General features: G+C 38.1%; 1 protein-coding gene across 4 annotated transcripts in view; it reads left to right on the forward strand.

The window, feature by feature from the left end:
• Positions 1-18,535, forward strand: part of CORIN (corin, serine peptidase) — a 118,734-nt gene that overhangs the window by 67,995 nt on the left and 32,204 nt on the right. For all 4 annotated transcript variants that reach the window (XR_012580474.1, XM_074541537.1, XM_074541538.1 and 1 more), the window contains exons 6-13: positions 963-1,076; positions 5,701-5,808; positions 7,335-7,445; positions 8,014-8,130; positions 11,349-11,447; positions 14,445-14,676; positions 16,137-16,282; positions 17,025-17,132. Coding sequence is in view for 3 of the 4 variants with exons in the window: in XM_074541537.1 (XP_074397638.1) it covers positions 963-1,076; positions 5,701-5,808; positions 7,335-7,445; positions 8,014-8,130; positions 11,349-11,447; positions 14,445-14,676; positions 16,137-16,282; positions 17,025-17,132 (1,035 nt within the window). In the remaining variant the exon portion in view is untranslated. The remainder of the gene's footprint in view (positions 1-962; positions 1,077-5,700; positions 5,809-7,334; positions 7,446-8,013; positions 8,131-11,348; positions 11,448-14,444; positions 14,677-16,136; positions 16,283-17,024; positions 17,133-18,535) is intronic.

Here is an 18,535-nt window from a genome sequence, read left to right on the forward strand (position 1 = left end):
CAGCTTTCACTGCAATAACCATGTTCTCATTATCCAACTAGAAAATGATGTTTGTATTGCAAAATCAAAATTATTTGCTGTCCAAGTGAACAGTACACCTAGAAATGTAATGGAAAAGATTTTGAAATTATTCAAAAGTTTTTATTACAAATGAATTTTCCATAAAGAGTGTGTGTTTCACTTGACTAAGTCTAAGTTTGCCCTGTATCTTGGGGATAATAAAATAATAGTGACGCTTAGAAAAGAAGGTAAATATGTTGGAAAAAAATAATCTCCTGCTGACAAAACTTAAAGCTAACAGTGAAGGTGCTGAGAGTGTGTATGTTTGTGTGTGGAGACATTGCCATAGTGTGATAGAAAAGACTGCTATTCTAGGACCAATAATAAAGCTAAAAATCTGGGTAAATTGTTTAATGAGCAGCCAGTGCAAGCTGGAGCTATTTGTCATTTTTGAAAAGCACTGAAGAAGCATGCCCAGTGCTAAGTGGTACCTCAGGGCATCCACTGTATAACTATTAGTTTGGCAAATGAGAGGAGTACCAAAGGGCTGTACAGTAAAGCCAGCCTTAAGCAGAAATTATTATATGTTTTGGGCATATTCCACATGAGCATGTAAGGCTCCTTCCTTCATCCCAGGGCAGATTTAACAGGTGTAGTAGTCCTTTCATGACTGCTTGTTGAGGTCTTTTAAAATGGGTTGTTCACTGATAGAAATCTTAAATGGCTTCGTGCTATCTCAAAAATTGAGATTTTTTTCTCTTTTAGGTTTTCCTCTTGACCTTCTTGCATTCAGTGATGTTCCTCTGAGAGCTATCCTAATGTTTTCCAAATTGGAAATACATTTCAGCCCCTGTGGGGGATTGAATATCAGTTTAACATTTGTAAGACTGTAGTATCACTAACTTTGTAGTGTTGATGCTAATGCTTTTTCTCCACATTCTGTCTTTTCTGCTCTCTTACAGCACTGTGTGGAGGAGAGGAGAGTTTCATGTGTGCCAGTGGGATTTGCATCCCAGGGAAACTGCAGTGCAATGGCTACAACGACTGTGATGATTGGAGTGATGAGGTCCATTGTAGTAAGTTTCTTAAACCTTGCAGTGTTCTGCTGAAGTACTGAATTCATTCAGGGAAACCTGGAAGCTGAAGCAGGCTGTTGGCACAGAACAGGAACTTTGCGTAGTGTTTGCATATATTGACATTTGGACTATGTTTAGCTTTGCTCACTAAGGCCACAGCATGTGCTTTTGATCTATCAAATGTTATACCTTGAGGGAGTGAAGGATCTTTGTGGAAATAAGAAGTATTTTGTTGTTGTTGGTTTTTTTTTTTTCTTTTTGGGATTTTTTTTTTTAAATGAATCAGTAGTGTACATCAGAAAGGAGCAATTCTGATAATCAGCTGCAAACTGTTAGTTGTAGCTTTATCCTGGGCCTTGGCATTGATTTTAGACTAGATGCAAGATCATCTGTTTAGAAAGTTCTCTTGGTCTTAACCCTGGATGCGATTTATTTAAATTAATCCCAGTATGTGCTGCAGCAGAACGTACATATGTGATAGCTTAATTTTCATGTATTTGTCTGTGGTAGAGCTTGTCTTTAGAGTTCCTTTGTGTTTTTCTTGGTTAACAAAACACCTTGAACTACAAACACCTTTAGAGAAGTGGAGCAAATGTACCTTAAGAAAACAATGAGAAGGCAAGAGGAAAAAGAACAGAGGAATATGTGGAAAAATTACTAAATGGGGACTATACAGGACATGATACCACAAAACAGGATTTCTCATTCAGACTTTGAAAAATGTCAGACTGTGCAGTTTAGACTCAACTCAAAGATTAGTGATTTAAGAGCCTGGGCATTCCAAGACTCACAGAGCTGCTTTTAAGGAAGTTGTTGTTAGATTTTATCTGGGATACTCCAAGGAATAAATGAGGACAGCAATTTCCTCCTGGTCTCAGTATGAATAAGCCTAGAGCTTGCATTTCCTTTAATAGCCTAAAATTAATTTCTTGGAGGGTGAGATAATGTCTATTATGTAAAAAGTATTGTGTGTTTTTATTTTCTAATTTTTCATGTCAGCGTTAGCTTTAGATTTAAAGTAAGCTAAAAAATTTAAAAATGCCTATGAGAATATGGCTCTCAAGTTCTATTAGAAATGGGGAAAGAAGAAATTAGTAGTAAAAGAATGTCTTGAAAAAGACATGTTACATGTCTTGAAAAAACAAGCATAAATTTCAGGAGCTAGTATTACCTTTGAAAGGACACCTGTGTGTTTAATGATACAGGGTTTATATGCAGAGGGCATCCTTCATTAGGATGCTTGGTAGGAGTCGAGGAGAGGGTGTGGAGGTCAAATAAGACTTTCCTGAATTACACAGCAGGAAGAGCAAAACTGAAGGAAGACCTGTTTGCCTGAAAGCTTGCCTGATAAAAGATGCTGTGTTTCTTGCAGTCCTTGCCCTTCTCAAAGTCTTAAGTCACCTCATAATATTATAGAATAGGCTGCTCAGAGTCCCATCCAAGCTGACCTTGAATATTTCCAGGAATGGGGTGTCTGCCATTCCTCTGGGTAACCTGTTCCAGTGTTTCACCATCCTCATTGTAAAACATCTATTCCTTATGTCTAGTCTAAAAATACCCTCTTCTAAAACTATTACTCCTTGTCCTATAACAAGAGGCCCAGCTAAAAGTCTGTCCCCATCTTTCCTATAAGCTTCCCTAAAGTGCTGAAAAGGCCGCTCTTTCTCCAGGAGAAACAACTGCAGCCCTCTCTCAGCTTTTCTTCAAAGGAGAGCTGTTCCATCCCTATGGTCATTTTGTAGCCTTGTCTGGACCTCTTCCAACAGGTCCATGTCTTTCCTGTGCTGTGGCACCTAGGGCTGGATGCAGCACTCCAGGTGGGCTTTCACAAGAGCAGAGCAGAGGGACAGAATCACTTCCTCAGCCTTCTGGCCACGCTGCTTCTGATGCAGCCCAGGATACAACTGGCTTTCTGGGCTGCAAGTGCACATTGCTGACTCATGTGCAGCTGCTCAGCTACCAGTTCCCCCAAGTTTTCTGTCAGGGCTGCTTTCCATCTGTTCATCCCCCAGCCTGTGTTGATACCTGGGTTGTTGACACCTGACCCAGGTGCAGCACCTTGTACTTGATCTTGCTAGACCACAGGAGTCCCATGCGCCCACTTCTTGAGCTTGTCCAGGTCCCTCTGTATGGCATCCTGTCCTTCAGGTGTGATAACCACACCACTCAGCTTGACATCCACACCATCTCTCCTCTCTCCTGCAGCTTTGCTGAGGCTGTGCTTCATCCCTTCGTCTGTGTTATTAATGAAGACATTAGATAACGCTGGTCCCGGTAAAGAGCCCCAAGGGACACCACTGGTCACTGATGTTCTTTGGGATTCTGAGCTATTGACCCTTGGGACATGATCATCCAACCAATTCCTTATCCACCAAACAGTCCACCCATGAAATCCATCTCTCTCCAGTTTAGAGATGTTGTGGGGGTTTGCCCAGACCCATGTGCAGCAGGTCCTTTTGGATCTGGATCATACAGGGATCAAATCTGCCACGTTGGCTTTTCCACCATGGTTTAACCAATTGAGCTTATCTCAGGGCCAAATTGTTGAATGCAGAAGATTCCCAAGGCTTCATTTGTGTTTAGTGAAGTACAGTAAAATTGGAGTACAAGTAAAATTGTATTTAATTTTTGTGTAAATGGGGATATCCCCATAATTTATAAAATTTGAGCCTTTTACAAGTGGCAGCTGCCAAGTGCCCATCTTACTTAACAGAGTAACCAACTACCTTTACAATACATTATTGCTAATATCTTGAAGAAAATGTATATTAAGGCTGTTAGACTTTCATCAAGTGAATCTTCTTTCCCTGCAAGGAAGTTTGTATTCTTTTTGTTTACCCTGTCTGTGTGGGCCTGTGGGTTGTCTACCCTGAAGGACACTGCAGCAGCTTCAGAGGTATGGATGGACACAGGAATGGGGATATGAATGGAAATCAAACAGTAAATTTATCCAGAGGAAATAACATAGAAAAAGGCAGTTTTGTTTCATTTGCAGGAGGAGCAGTGGAAGAAGCGCAGAAACTGTCAGAGTTACAAACTGATCAATAAGATTGAAGGTTACCAGACTACTTCATGCTGTTGCATATTCAAAACAAGTGATGTTTAGAATTTACTCTCAGCGGGGTGTTGGTCTGCTTACAGGAAGCAAGAACTTATAATTTATTTTCTTTTACTGTGGGGTTTTTGTTATTCCCTCTTTTATGAATAATGGTTCTTTTTGAAGTTGAATTAACCATTGAGTATGTAGCTAATGGCTCAGCCATATTATTTTACTTCATATCCTGAAGCATTTCCTTCTTATTAAGCTATAAATTCTGTTTGGACCTTCTAAGATAATGTGAAACTTGAAGAAAGCACTAATACTTCTGTGGGGGAAGGAGAGGAAGTGACTTATGTTCAAGCTCCAGAGTTGTTTCTCACCTAGGAAGTGGAACACTTGGTTGACATTGATATGAAGGGGTAGAAACCCCACTGCACCTCCTGGAAGAGTTCTGCACCTTTCTGTGTAATATCCTTAGAAGGATACCCTGCTTTGAAAGGGGAACCAGTGTGCAGTCATGAACACAGGAGTCACAAGAGGAGAGGGGGAAGTGGTAGCCTGATTCTGTTGTTTTGTGGTTGATCATCTCAGAAGAAAGGAGGCACTTTGGTTCCAGTCCCTGCTTTTTGGGCTCTCTCTCTGTTTTCTGGGGAATAATTAATTTAAAATGCCCACATATGCCAGTAAAAACGGGCACAAAGGACTTCCTTCGTTCCCGTGGCTTAGCTCCACCAGGAAGGCAGTGTTGTCCACCTAGTTGTTCTGTGTCTTGGCATTCTCCCTGGAAAGCTAGAGGTCAAGGAAAGGTCTAGAAGAAGACAGTGAAACTGTCTTGTCCCTTCCTAGCTGTATGCTTGAAATCAAAAGTTATTACTGATGGGACCAGATACCACAAACCATCATTTCTCTTCAACCCTTTCAGCTACAACAAAGATTCCATATTTTTATTGAACCTGATATTATTCAAGTGTTATGGTTATTCTCAGAGAATATCTGGCAGGTTTTGCTGATGCATCCAGTCATGGAGAAAAAATGTTGAACCCACCCAGTGCTGACAGTAAGAGTTCCATGATGAGAAGGCACCAGGCTAGATCTCCTGAGCTCCAAAGTGTGTTAAGCATAAAGCTCATTTGAAACCATTGTAAGACCAAAGGCAGGTTCAAAAGTAGGGTCTAGGGATCTTGATTTTGCTGTTAGAATCTTCATCTCCACTTAACAGCCACATCAGGTAGTCAGGATTTTCCTAGTAATATGCAATGGTGGTGCCTACAACATTTCTTGAGAACTTTTATGTCTATAAATTAATTAAACATTTAGGTCCCTATGTGCAGCCGGAGCACTCTCTCCTTATGGTATTGATCAAAAAAACACTTGGCAGGGAGAGAGTAAAAATTTCTAAAAATGGCTTTTGATTTTTCATATTCTTCCAGATTAGTTTCTCATAAACTGGTAAACACCAGTATTAATGCAGAGCTGAAAGTTTTAAGGTCTCTTTAGCTAATCTGGTTTGTAGTCAGTACAGGGTTCATAGTTCATATGAATGTTCCAATGCAACCTTCACATTTTACATGCTTTGTTTTGTAGATTGCAGCAATGATGTATTTCGTTGTGACACGGGAAAATGCCTCAATTACACCTTTGTTTGTGATGGATATGATGACTGTGGAGACCTTAGTGATGAGCAAAATTGTGGTAAATGAAAGTTATGTGCTTTTCTAAAGTCTTTAAAATATCAGGACTGTCTAACCCAGTAAACCTTTTCCTTAAACTACTGAAGGAGTAATATACCCTGTTCTTACTGCATTTGAACACAGTGAAAACAGCTCACTGATAATATATGAAATTTGAAACGGTTTAAAGGAGAGTTCTGGATCAATCCAAATCTTGAAGGGTTTGGTATTTATAAGAAATACTACTATTTTCAACTTGCTTTAAACTAATTCCAAAAGATGCTTTGTTGCTAGCTTGACTGAATTTAATTGGGAGTAAAGCAGACTACATGAGGGCACTGCTGGTGCCAACTGTTTTACAGCTGAAGTGTTTTTACATAAGATTGATAGTGAAGTTGTATGTTTTGATTATCAAATTCTGTTTCTTTCAAATTGTCTTGTCAATCAACTTTCCATGTTTTCATGACACTTACCTACCTACCATATGTATCTACCTATACTTAACTTCCATAGGAGAAGTTTTGAATCAATGAAGTTTTGAAATTAAAAAAGAATAATCTTAGCATGTAAATATTGGGAAATGTAGACAGCCTGATTTTTACTAACTTTTGGTTCTGTTACTACACCTGAGAACAATTAAGTTTTCTAAAATAATTTTTGACAGTTAAAATATTATTTCTCCCTTTTTTCCATATGCTTTTCTAAGGAAGAACACAGAGAATATAAAAACTGAAAATTAAGGCACATTTTTTTCTGAGATTTTTTAAAATTTCTTCAAATTCAGCACACTCTAAGACTTTTCAATATTTTCTTGTCAGTTTTGGTTATGTAGTGGGTTCTTTTCCATAAATAATCTTAGTTTAAAGATGATTAAGTTTTTCTAAATGTTGATCTCTCTCCTATCTTTCCTACCTTGACATAGGTTTTTTCTATACAATTTTTAAAATCTAAGTTTTTGTACATGCTATAATTGGTTTTCATAGCAGATTTGGAGGAGTGGACTGTGTCTATTCTCTCTGTTGTGGTGTAAAGTCAGTGTGCTCAGCATAAGGCTCTTTGTGCATTTAGGCAGAAAGAGTAAGATGACAATTAGAATGATTTCTTTGTAGATAATTCTTATGGAAAATTGAAAGTACATGCAAAAAATATAGTTTCTGAACTTGAGAAATATTTTGTGAATGTCTTAGTAAAAAGATAAATGAAGGAAATTATTTTCTCTGATGGTTACTGAAAATGTTGGTTAACGAAACCATTCCCTGAGATGGTGTGCCAGATCTTCTAACGGGCTTAACAAATCTTAGAAACTTGTTTACTTGCAAATAGTCACAGCTGTGCAGCTGGGAAAAGGAATGAGCACATCACTATACAGGCAATACAATTAATAATAAAAGTCTGCAGATAGAAAAAAATTCTTAATATAATTTATTAATGCAAAAAGCGTCATTAATAAGATTAGCTAATAAGCATGGAACAATGGATCAGTAATATAAAATATACAAATAGTAACTTAGCATCCTTTTTCTTTCTTCAAATTTGCGTTTTATGTAGATTGCAATCCAGTGACACATCACCAGTGTGGAGAGGGGAGATGTATAACAGCTGATTGGGTATGTGATGGTGACCATGACTGTATAGACAAATCAGATGAGATCAATTGCTGTAAGTTCCCTTAATCTCTAAATTGTTTTTTCTTTCTTTGAAAACTAAAAAAAAAACTAAAAAAAAAAAAAGAAAGCAAAACTATAAACTTATTTTATTTCAGAAGTTCACACTTGACAAATGTCTGTTTTCAGTAGACAGCAGCAGCAAACTAAATATTTCTTGCCTTTGTTAAGAAGTAAAGCATTGCTTTGTGTTAGAGCTTCTTGTTAATTACAGAATTAGCTTTTTGTTAATTGTAATGTTCCCACTATATGAGTAAAAATTGTGTACATTTTTTTCCTTGGGGAAGCTAAGATTTCATCTCAGGCTGTTGCTAATGCCTGACATTTATAGTGTCAGTCTCTGCAGGTAAAGATCAGTGTAGCTATTGGAAAATTAGCTGACACATAATGAGAAATGCCTCCTGGTTCTCCAGTGCTAAGCACTGTTATCAGCTCCTCCTAAAATAACTTCAGTGTGATGTTCAGATATAGTGCAGAGCTTCACTGAGCTCATTGATTGTCTTTTTAGTATTTTTGTCACTGAGCTCAGAATATTGTCTTTTTTATATTTTTTGTCTCTCTAGCATGTCACAGTCAGGGTCTGGTGGAGTGCAGAAATGGGCAGTGCATTCCTAGTGCATTCCAGTGTGATGGAGATAATGATTGTAAAGATGGAAGTGATGAAGAAAACTGCAGTGAAAGTAAGGATATGCCTCATTTTACTTTTCTCACTAAACCTACCATTGACTGCTATGTTCCACAGTGCCTTTAGCTAAAGCTGTCTGACAAATTACTTTATTTCTCCAAATAACTCTTGCTAAGGCTGTTTGGTGTGTGCTTTCACACAGGCACTTGTAAGCAGACTTATTTTAGTACTTAAAATTATTTTAAAAAGTGAAGAAGTGGGGGTGATATTTAGCACAGTATTTAGTTATCTGATATAATTAGCTGTCACTTGAAATACATTGTTTGGAGCAATGAGAATCTACTGTTACAGGAACTGATGTCATTTGAGGAGGAATTTTCTCATTAAAATCCTTTTCTTTATCAGAACTTGGGAATCAGAGAAAGAATGTTTTCATGAGTAAACTAAAGATCTAGTGTGACTAAGGGAAAATTTATGAGAACATGAGTTTTCAAGGCTGCTTGATAGCTATCTTACTGTGGACTCTATGAGAGAAGAGGAAACTAAGGAATGGCTGGAGCCCCAGAACATGGTTTTCCAAAGACACTCAGAAAGCAATGCCGTTATGATGATTTCAGAATTTGAAGGTATTTTTCACATGTAATTCTCTTATTCCTGGTAAGGTATAGGTTCAGATTGCAGCCTTCCTTTAATGCAAGAATTATTAATGTCTTTTAAAAATTAATTTTAAATTAATTATTTTAAATAAATTTAAATAGTTGACCTTATGCAGAAAGCTAATGTTGGCAAGTGTAGTGCTTAATAGGACAGGCTATTTAATAGTTATTAGAGTAGAAAAGACCTGTTATCATAAAATAGACACACAGTGTGATTATATAAGCCTTGTTTCTTTAGGAAACCAGTCTAAAAGAAATGCTTTCATAAGTATGTTACTCAATCCCTTCTTTTCACGGAAAGTTCTTGGGATCTTCCTACTCCAATTTAAGTACTTTCATTCCAAAAAATACCTGAGAAGCTGAAGCTGAAACAGAAAAATGTTGACATAATATAAAGGTCTTGCATGAAGTATCTTCTAGTTGTGACTGTGGCAATCTTAAAACCCAGAAACAAGTTTTTCTCCTCAGTTCTGACTGTGCACTTTCACAAAATGTTCACCTTTTATTCTTCTTTTTTGATGTCCAGTCTCAGTCTTATCCTATGAATTCTTTTATCCTTCCTTTGTCTTACATGGTGTGGGCTAGAAGCCAGTGATGTATTTTGTTCTCACTGCCTCTTTTTTCCCTTTTGATGTTGAAGCAATGGTTAAAAATCTTTTTTTGGTGTGATGAATAGGTATAGGTTAAAATATTCAAGCAGTAGTATGGGGTGATAATTATCACTACATGATTTCTGCTTGCCATTAAACTGCAGAGCTTTTAAATACAAACATTTTCCTAATTTTTGTTATTAATTCTTCAATGTGCAAAAGTTCTATTCAGTATTTTGCAGTATTGTATAGAGAAAAATTCTTTCTTTAGGCAACGATATCCCATCCATCCTAATTTGCATGGGAATGTGTTGGCAGAATTTAGATTTCAGTCATCTTTATTTCCTTGCAAAGTCAATGCAGAAGCAAGGCAGAATTCTTGTTTGTAATTTACAATAGTAAATTTTTTAATATTTTGTTGTTTCCTGCAACTGCAAAAAAATGTAGTAGGACATGCACTTATTACAAAGACTTTTCTACTCTACAAATAAAATCTTAAAATTTTGGATATGTCTGTCAGAGTCAGTGGAGTTACACCTAATGGAGTCTGGAGTACTGGTTTTGTTACAAACACAGTAAAAATGAGAATTCAGAATGGAAGTTTGAGGTCAGGGTGTAGTGACTTCCCCTTGCCTGCAAAAGGATCCTGTGTCCTAGTGGCAGTGTATACATTCAGATATTACAAGTGACTGTTGCTTCATCTCTATCTGGAACAGAAAAGTGTTCTCCTTCACTGCATGCCTTAAGGAAATTTAAGGCATCTGTCTATGAGTACTGCTCTCGTTCACTTTGTGACAATACACATCTGACACAGATGTATGCACAACTGTTTCTGTGATCTCTTCAAAAGACAGGGTACAGTGTGTTTGTAGAAATTCAGCATTATTTGTGCTAGGATCAAAAGAATCTACCTTATAGCACAGAGATTTTTAAAGTATAGGAAGGAGTTGGAGCAAACTTTAAAAACAATTTTAATGTAAATATTTGGGATAGCTCTAGAAGTCAAAAGGCTTTTCCTGCCTTTCAAGTTCCATTTTGCAGTCAGATGCAGCTGTTAAATAAGATTGTCAATCACTATAGCAAAGAAATTACCTCTGTTGCTTCAATATATAACATGTATGAATGGAAGTAAATCTACTTTATAATATGATAGGTACGACTATATCAATTAGACAAGGTTGTTGTCAAGGCTATTGAAACTAGATCATTCTTCAGCACCTTTTGTATATCCAATGGAGGGATGCATGATTCATGTGCATGGGCAGTAGTGCAATACAAATACTAAGCAATCAGGGCAATAAGCTATTTTAAACAGGATGAGATGATGAACACCATCTATTTAGTCTCTCCTTACAGAATAGTGAACTAAAAGACTCCTTTTGCTCATGGAAGAGAGAATTTAATGGTTTGGAAAGGAGCTAGCACAACTATGAGAGAGAGAAGATCAGGGATTTGTCATATAAAGTAACTACACAAGTAGTTCAGAAACTTTTGATGAAGTGCTGGTTTTATTTATTCTGAAGTCCATTATTAGGACCATAACATTTTTGGATTTCTTTCTGTTGTTGTTTGTTTTTTAACCAGTCAAAGGAGGTCATTTAGTGTTCATCTCTGATCTTTCTTTAGGATGTCTTTTATTGTCAACCAAATAAATCATAAAATGAGAAGCAGATCAACTAAATGGCATTGAAGAACAATTCCCAGACAGTTCTCTTTCAGCTAGGGCCTATTGTTCTTTTTGCAGGACTTTTCATATTCTGCATGATAAATGTCTTTCAGAAATCCAAGCCTCTCATTCAGAAACTGGGATATAATTTTTTATATCGAACAGAGGGGTAAGGGAAGTGAGAACTGAACAGTGTTGCACACTTTTCTTCCTTACTGCACTTGCAATGGTGTTGTCTACTTACTGAAATATGTAAAGGAAATACTTAATTTTTATGTAAACACTGTACTCTCTCACTATGCTCCAGTCATTTTTATTAGTCTGGTAAATAATTTGAAAAGTACATTTCTTCTTCCCTCAGATCAAACCCTCTGTCAGGAGGGAGACCACAGGTGCTCCTCCTGCCCTGATCCCTGTGGAGCTTCTCCCTGTGAGATGAGGAACAGCCAGGCAAACTGCAGTAAGTAGGGCATGTGCTTCATACTGTTACTCTCTTAGGGTGTTCCAGTTTATAATGAGGATGGAGGGTAGAACACAGTAAGTAATACTTCAATTTTCTAGCTAATGTAGATGTCTAATGACTAAGCTCTGACAAGGGCAATATTGAAGAAAATATGTCATCGAAGCTCTTGATTATTGATGTACTAGGACTGATAGCATTTGACATTGAGGTATTTTAATTTTCTCTTCTGTGAAATGTATTGTAGATAAGGGAGTAGCAGGACCTCTTAAGCTGTAGGACAGACTAAGAAGGAAAGACTAACATTTGGGTTATTTAAAATGAATCAGAACACATGGACCATATATTCTGTTTATTCTTCTCTGGATTATCAGGAATTGTGTGTGAGAGTCAATGTTATTATTTTCAAACCTACAGTGACACTTTTGCACATAACGGAATCTTTCTAAACACAACATGAAAATTCAATCATATTGAAAAGAGCTATCAACATGTAAAGAGGTCTATCCTCCAGCAGCATTTCAGTAGATCAGATTTTCTTCCAGAATTCACTTAAACCCGTATAAATACTAAGTATAATAAAAGAGAATGGTATAAGTACATTTCAACCCTTTAATCTTGAATACTGTTACGTTACACAAGCACTTAGAATATTGCATGTACTTTTGTGGTCATCCTGAAATGTCGATGGATGTGCTAAGTTCTGTACACGTGAAAGAAAGGTGTTTACTGGCCAAAATCAAAAGATGAGCCCAAACTGATCTGGGCATCTCAGGCAAAAGTGTGGAAGGACAAGGGATAGTTCATCATGAGGAAAGGAAATGGAGGTAATGTGGGGAGAATTGTTAAAGTCATTAAACCTCATGTACCCCAAAGATGTGACTGAGTGGTTTGAGACAACAGAAACAGTTCAGTATTGGTAGTATGCCAGGATTTAGCAGTGAGGAAAAGCTGGATGTAAAATGAGCTTTGTGATGATCAGATTAGGAGTATGTGGTAGTGTGTTGTTAAGTTTCTTGTGTTATTCCCCCAATTTATGTATTGTTCTCCCCTATTATGCGTAAAATGGGTTCGTTCCCCCAGTTTTTCTCGCCAGTGCTAGCCTGTCAGCTAAGTTGCTATAGTAACCGCTATTCATAGTTGCCGATATGTAATTGCTCCTCCCCTGGTTTCCCTTACAAGTGAAAGTTGTTTCCTCCCTGTCCAGTCAATCACTCCCTCCCTCCTCCCAGGTTTCGAGAACCTTCTCCTCTCTGGAGATGGTGGTTGGCTGGGGTCCCAGGACACCTCCTTTACCTTTTGATTATTGGTCTCCATGGAGTGTCAGTTCTGTGAAGTTCATCCCCTCACCTTTCCCGATTGGCTCTGCCTGTACCCACACCCCTCCTTTATAATCCTGTTTTCACCCCCTATGATTGGAACTTTTTCCCGGATGGTTTCCCGGTGTTTGGATGCGGCATCACCTTCAATAAACCAATGTTTAACCCCCGGGAAATGGTCAGCTCCGTTCCTCTCCTATACCAGCGGTGTACGCCAGTCCGCAGCCAGCACAGCCCGAGGCCATCAGATGCCGAAGGGTGCTGGCCAGGAACTGCAGAGGGGCGTCGGCCTTTCGCCCTCAGCTAGTCGGACTCTAAACTTCGGGCCACATATGTTCCCCTCCACAGGAGTATATAGTAAAAAAAGTTATAACACCAAATGTCAGACCAATAAAGAATGCCCAGTTCTGCTGGTTAGCTGAATAATTGGCTGTTGGATCTTCTTCCACCTTCTCTTAAAGATACAGCTATGGGATGACACAGTTGTCACACTGTGCTAGTAACTGATGCTAGCAACTGGCTAACAGAGAATGTTAATCATATTAAGGTATATTTGCTCCCAGAATAGACAAATTTATCCATTCTTTTACTTTTGAATGGTATACCTTTTTGTGGAAAACTTTTGATCAATATACCCGGAGTAAATAAGTTTAAATAATTTCACAATCATCTCATTGCTAAATAAAAAGTTAAATTTCAATCTGAATTGAAACGAAATTCTGTCTGTAGTTTTCTGTTATGGTGGAAAATTGAAAAATAAATATTTCTGAATACCAGTGTGAGAAGAAGTAGAAAAGCTATACAAATTTTAGAAATCCAAAATACTTGGCTAGTTCAAAATTTGCTGTGATAAACTCCCAAAAGTTGGAAGATTTTTGTATGTAGCTCTAATGTATATATAATCATACAGACTTGCAGCTGTTGCATCTGTCTTTGCTTATCATTCTAATTTGTTACTAGTTATGTCTTACCCAAGTTAAATTATTAGCATGTAGACTGTCTCTTGCTCAGTGCTCGTGCAATACATAACCTAATTGTCCCCTCCTTCAGATCTTGGTAAGCAATGAAAAAAATTAAAAGCAAATCCTGGCTTCTGTTTTCTACACAGAGAAACTGTGCAGTCTCTGTCACTAGTGAGACTTTTTATGACCTGACTGTCTAAAGCCTTGAGAAAGCTGATCAGTCCTCAGAGCTGACCTGCTTTGATCAGAGCATTGGAGTAGAGTCCTCCTGAGGTCCTTTCTAACCCAAAGTATCTGATGATTTTTGTCTTCCTAGTTTTGGCAACTGCCCTGTCAGTTTGAGGTGTGTCATGGTAGCATGGTAGGTACACCAGTGTGTTGTGTACAGTACACTCTGTGCTGGTTTAAGGATGGTTTATTGTACCACCTTAAAGTTAAGATGTTGCTCACAAAGATAATGACTATTAGTAAGGAAATAAAAGTATCTTAATGGGTTATGAGGTAAGCAGGGTTCAGACCCACCTTTACTGTTAAGAATAGGCTTGTAAGGGATCTCTAGCTCTGGAACTTGTAATTTCTCAAACCTGAGAGGATATCCCCTGACTGATAAATTTTAAATAAGTAAGGAGTTACTTAAATAAGTATGGTATTACTTCTTCTGTATTTAATTTAATCTCACACCGTTTGTGGTTCTGTTTGTTTTCTCTCTGTGAAAGGTCAGTGTGAACCAATTACTCTGGAACTTTGTATGAACTTGCCTTACAACTATACTTATTACCCAAACTACCTGGGCCACAGGACACAGAAGGAAGCCTCTATCAGCTGGGAGTCTTCTCTTTTCCCAGCTTTGGTTCAGACCAACTGCTACAAGTACCTGATGTTTTTTGCCTGCACAATCTTAGTACCAAAATGTGACCCCCATACAAATCAGCGGATCCCACCTTGCAGGTACTATGCTAAACCATATTTCATTTAATTCTTGACTGTCTGTCATAGTAGTTTTTCCCAGTTTTATGCTCTCTTTGAAAATGCAAAAAATTTTGCTTTGGAATTCTGCAGGAAAAGGCTGCTGCCAACCAGGATGCTCAGGTCAGCGTTGGAGGTCCCTTTTTAGAGGGCTGCTCTCCAATTTGTGCCTAGTGCTACCCGACCCTAGGTACAGGATCAGGCATTTGTTCTTGTTAAATTTCATGTCCTTGATGCTTACCCAGTGCAAAGGCCTCTTGTCCCTTCAGAGTCAACACCATCTCCTGGTTTTGTATAATCAGCAAGCTTGCTAATGGTGCACTAAGCTGCTGCATCCAGACCATTGATAGGTGTACGGAACAGGACAGGCTCTGCAGCTGAACCCAGAGGAGCAGCACAGGTGAGCAGTCAGCAACCAGATGCCGCCCTGTTTGCCAGGACTCTTCAGGTTTTCACCCAGGGCACTGTGAAGAAAATAAAAAAATTCAATTCATTAAAAGGTCAAAGGAAAATGAGTGGAACAAGATGCCTTCCCTGAATGGACTGTCTCTAGAAGAAAGATGTGTAAATAATCAAAATACATAAAGACAAATTAAAATTACATGAAAGCAATTAAAAAAAAGGGGGGGAGTCCTTTGATTGAATATTTTTCAACCTAGTAGGATCCCAGACAAAAGTAGTGGCTAAATGATTCAAACATTAGGGGATTTTTTTATTATGCCTTTTTACCTTTGTAATTTTGAAGCCTTTGCCAGTGGGTATTTTGAGAGAAACCATGGATGATTTTTAATCTCAGTGGATTGAACAAATTTTGCAGTGATTCCCATCTTTTTTAGGGTTAAAAAAATGCTGCAGAAGGACTTTATTCATGCCTTTTCCTGACTGACCAACCAAACTTGTCTAACAGCAGATGGAGATGTAGAAAGTGTTATGTTGCTGTAACTGACAACAGCCTCAAGACTGAGCTGGTCTGAGCTTTGCTTTTCCCAAAATTTTAATTTTGTTGAATTGCCAGGGAGTTCTTCTCTCTTTTGTTTGCAGGCTTAAATATTTTGACCTTCTGAAGCCCTGTGGTTTCTGAGATAGCGTAATCAGAAGAGGTAGCATTTTACTCATACAAAATGTGTTTGGTTTTTTTGCTCTGAAGGAGAGCAGTTAGTGCTTCTTAAAAATTGTTCTCTGCCATCTCTTACAGAGGAGAGCATATTTGTGAGCAGTTATATTTGGTTATTAACCTATTTATAACATAAATGTGCAACAGTAACTTAGTGTTTCAATCATAGCATTCTTTGATATATGTATTGTTTTCGTATTAAAACATCTGTTTGTCTGATTTTTTTCTTGATCTTCATGTTTAACTTCAGCTAGGATTATTAACTTCTAGTATCTGTGAATTTCTGAGCCATTCACTTATTTGGTACAATTCTGCTTTGTCTCCTCAGGACATTATGTGTACAGTCTAAGGAGCGCTGTGAGGCTGTGCTTGGGATTGTAGGTCTGCAGTGGCCAGAGGATACAGACTGCACTCAGTTTCCAGATGAGAACTCAGACAACCAAACCTGTCTAACACCAGATGAAGATGTGGAAGGTACCTCCTACATATATTACAGCAAATAAGAGATTTAAATGGATTCCCAAAGTCACTGGTCTTTGGTTTTTTTATACGTCCCCTTTAATTTTAATATTTAAACTGTGGAAGTTATTCCAAACTGAGTTCCTCTACTCAGCTATGCTAGTCTCTTGGCAGAATTCTTTGCTTGAGTTCTTGCGCCAGGGAATTGCTAGCACTCAGTGATAGAGTTCCTTAAAGATCTGCCAACTCTGTTCCACTCCTTTGTCCCAAAGTGGTAGTGTGACATGAGGCAGAAGCAGTGAAAGGGTTAATTAGTGGAAAGTTATACCCAGTTTTCATTAGTTGAAATAGACACATAATTGTCGATCTCTTTTTCTTTTTTTTTTTCTTTTTTTTTTTTTTTAAATCCTGGGGATTTTTTATGCTTATTTCAATGCATAATACACCGCCACCACAATGGTGAGAAGAGTAGCTAGGAAATTCATACCCATGGTCTAAACATTGCATGCCAGTGATTTGGCAAAGCAATGACATTTGACAGAGAGCAGCATGGAAGGGAGAGCTCTGGAAAATATTGCTCCACCACGTTCCTGGTGCAATTCTGAAGAGTCTCCCCTGACACATAATTCCAGTCTCATAAACTTTCTATCTGTGTTATTTACCCTTCTGAAAGAGCCTGGGTGACAAATGAGGGCCCATGGCGTGATGCAGCTTTATCTCAGGGAGCGCTGTTTGTCCCTGTTGGTGTCCTTGGCAGAGTGCTCCCCCAGTCACTTCAAGTGCCGCTCGGGGCGGTGCGTGCTGGCGGCGCGGAGGTGCGACGGGCAGGCTGACTGCGAGGACGACAGCGACGAGGACAGCTGTGGTAAGGACGCGCTGTCAGCTGCAATGGAGGGCAGCTGCAGCACTGGAGAATGAGCTTCAGCTTTCGTTCAGTTATTTGAATTGTAGCACAAGAGTTCAGAGAAGGAGAACCCCCTTTTTGTGTGTCTAAATGTATATTTACAGTATCGATAAAAATACTATAGCAAGGATCCTTCTTAATCAACATGATTACTATTTGTGATACCTGATCGTTTGGATTCTGACAACCATACTCTACGATGTTTTGAGTATTCCTTAAAGAATCAAGCTGAAAAATTTCTGCAGATTTAGTTATTTTCATATTGCTGAAGGCTTTACTGAGCTAAAATGTAACTCCCTGGCAGATTAAGTCTTGAATCTGTAAATGCAGTTTTAAATTTATACATGATAATGTTCTCATTAGGATGTATAGACAAAAGATACCATTATGTTGTATTGTGTTGCTGAAGTGGATTCTGCATGTTTTTTCAGATTGCTCAAGTTACAAGTACAAGCATAAACCCTTGGAGTTTATTCCCCAGTATGTTTCTGAGTTTACTTTTAGTATAGATGCTTTTGACTTTTAATTTAAGGGGGATGTATTGAGCCTGAAAGAATCAAGAAATCTCTTGGTCATTACACATCCTTTTACCTGCTGGCAGGACAGTTTCAGAAGGAGAAAGGAGTTCTAAATATTTATTAATTGACTAAGCTGCAGCCTTCATGGAGGTCTGCATGCAGGCCTGGCATCCCTAGGGGCAAAGAGAATAATCATACATCACTAAGGATTTAGGGAAGAGGTGTGCTTATGAGCAAAGGATTGGAAAACATTGCAGCAGAGTAGGATTAAGTTGTACAACCTGTGTATTTTCTTTCAACTGAGAAAGGGTTAAGTGGGAAGCAGAGTTTATGTGAACAACAAAACTGTGGCAATAAGAGAATTTCTACTCAGAGACAGTAAATAAAATCCAACACCAGAAAGCTAAAGCTAGGCTAAAGTTCAATCTTAGCAGCTTTATAAAATGCTTCTTTTTAAAAAGCAGATTGTTTTAATGTTTGCAGTAGCCAAGGGTTCATTTACCCCCAATGAGTGATGTATTCTCAGTCTCTGGGAGTCTCCAGATCATTCTTGTATTCTCTCTCCTCTTTCTTTATTTCTTTCCCTCCCCCTACCCCTGTAAAAAAGAAAGAAAGGGATAAAAAAAAAAAGGTTATGCTCTCTGAAATATGATTTAATATTAGGTCATTCTCTTGTTTGGGTTATAAAGGAAAGTCAGAGCTGATGGTCACAGTGATTCTTTCAGAGTTTGACATCTCTTTACTTTGAATCAATTGTCTCAACTGTCCTCCTTGCCAAATATTTTTTTGTTGACACCAATTTTGAACTCCTTAGAAAACGAATTGTTATGTGTCTTTTAGGATAAT

Source organism: Zonotrichia albicollis, chromosome 5 (genome assembly GCF_047830755.1).
Source record: "Zonotrichia albicollis isolate bZonAlb1 chromosome 5, bZonAlb1.hap1, whole genome shotgun sequence".
Lineage (NCBI taxonomy): Eukaryota > Metazoa > Chordata > Aves > Passeriformes > Passerellidae > Zonotrichia > Zonotrichia albicollis.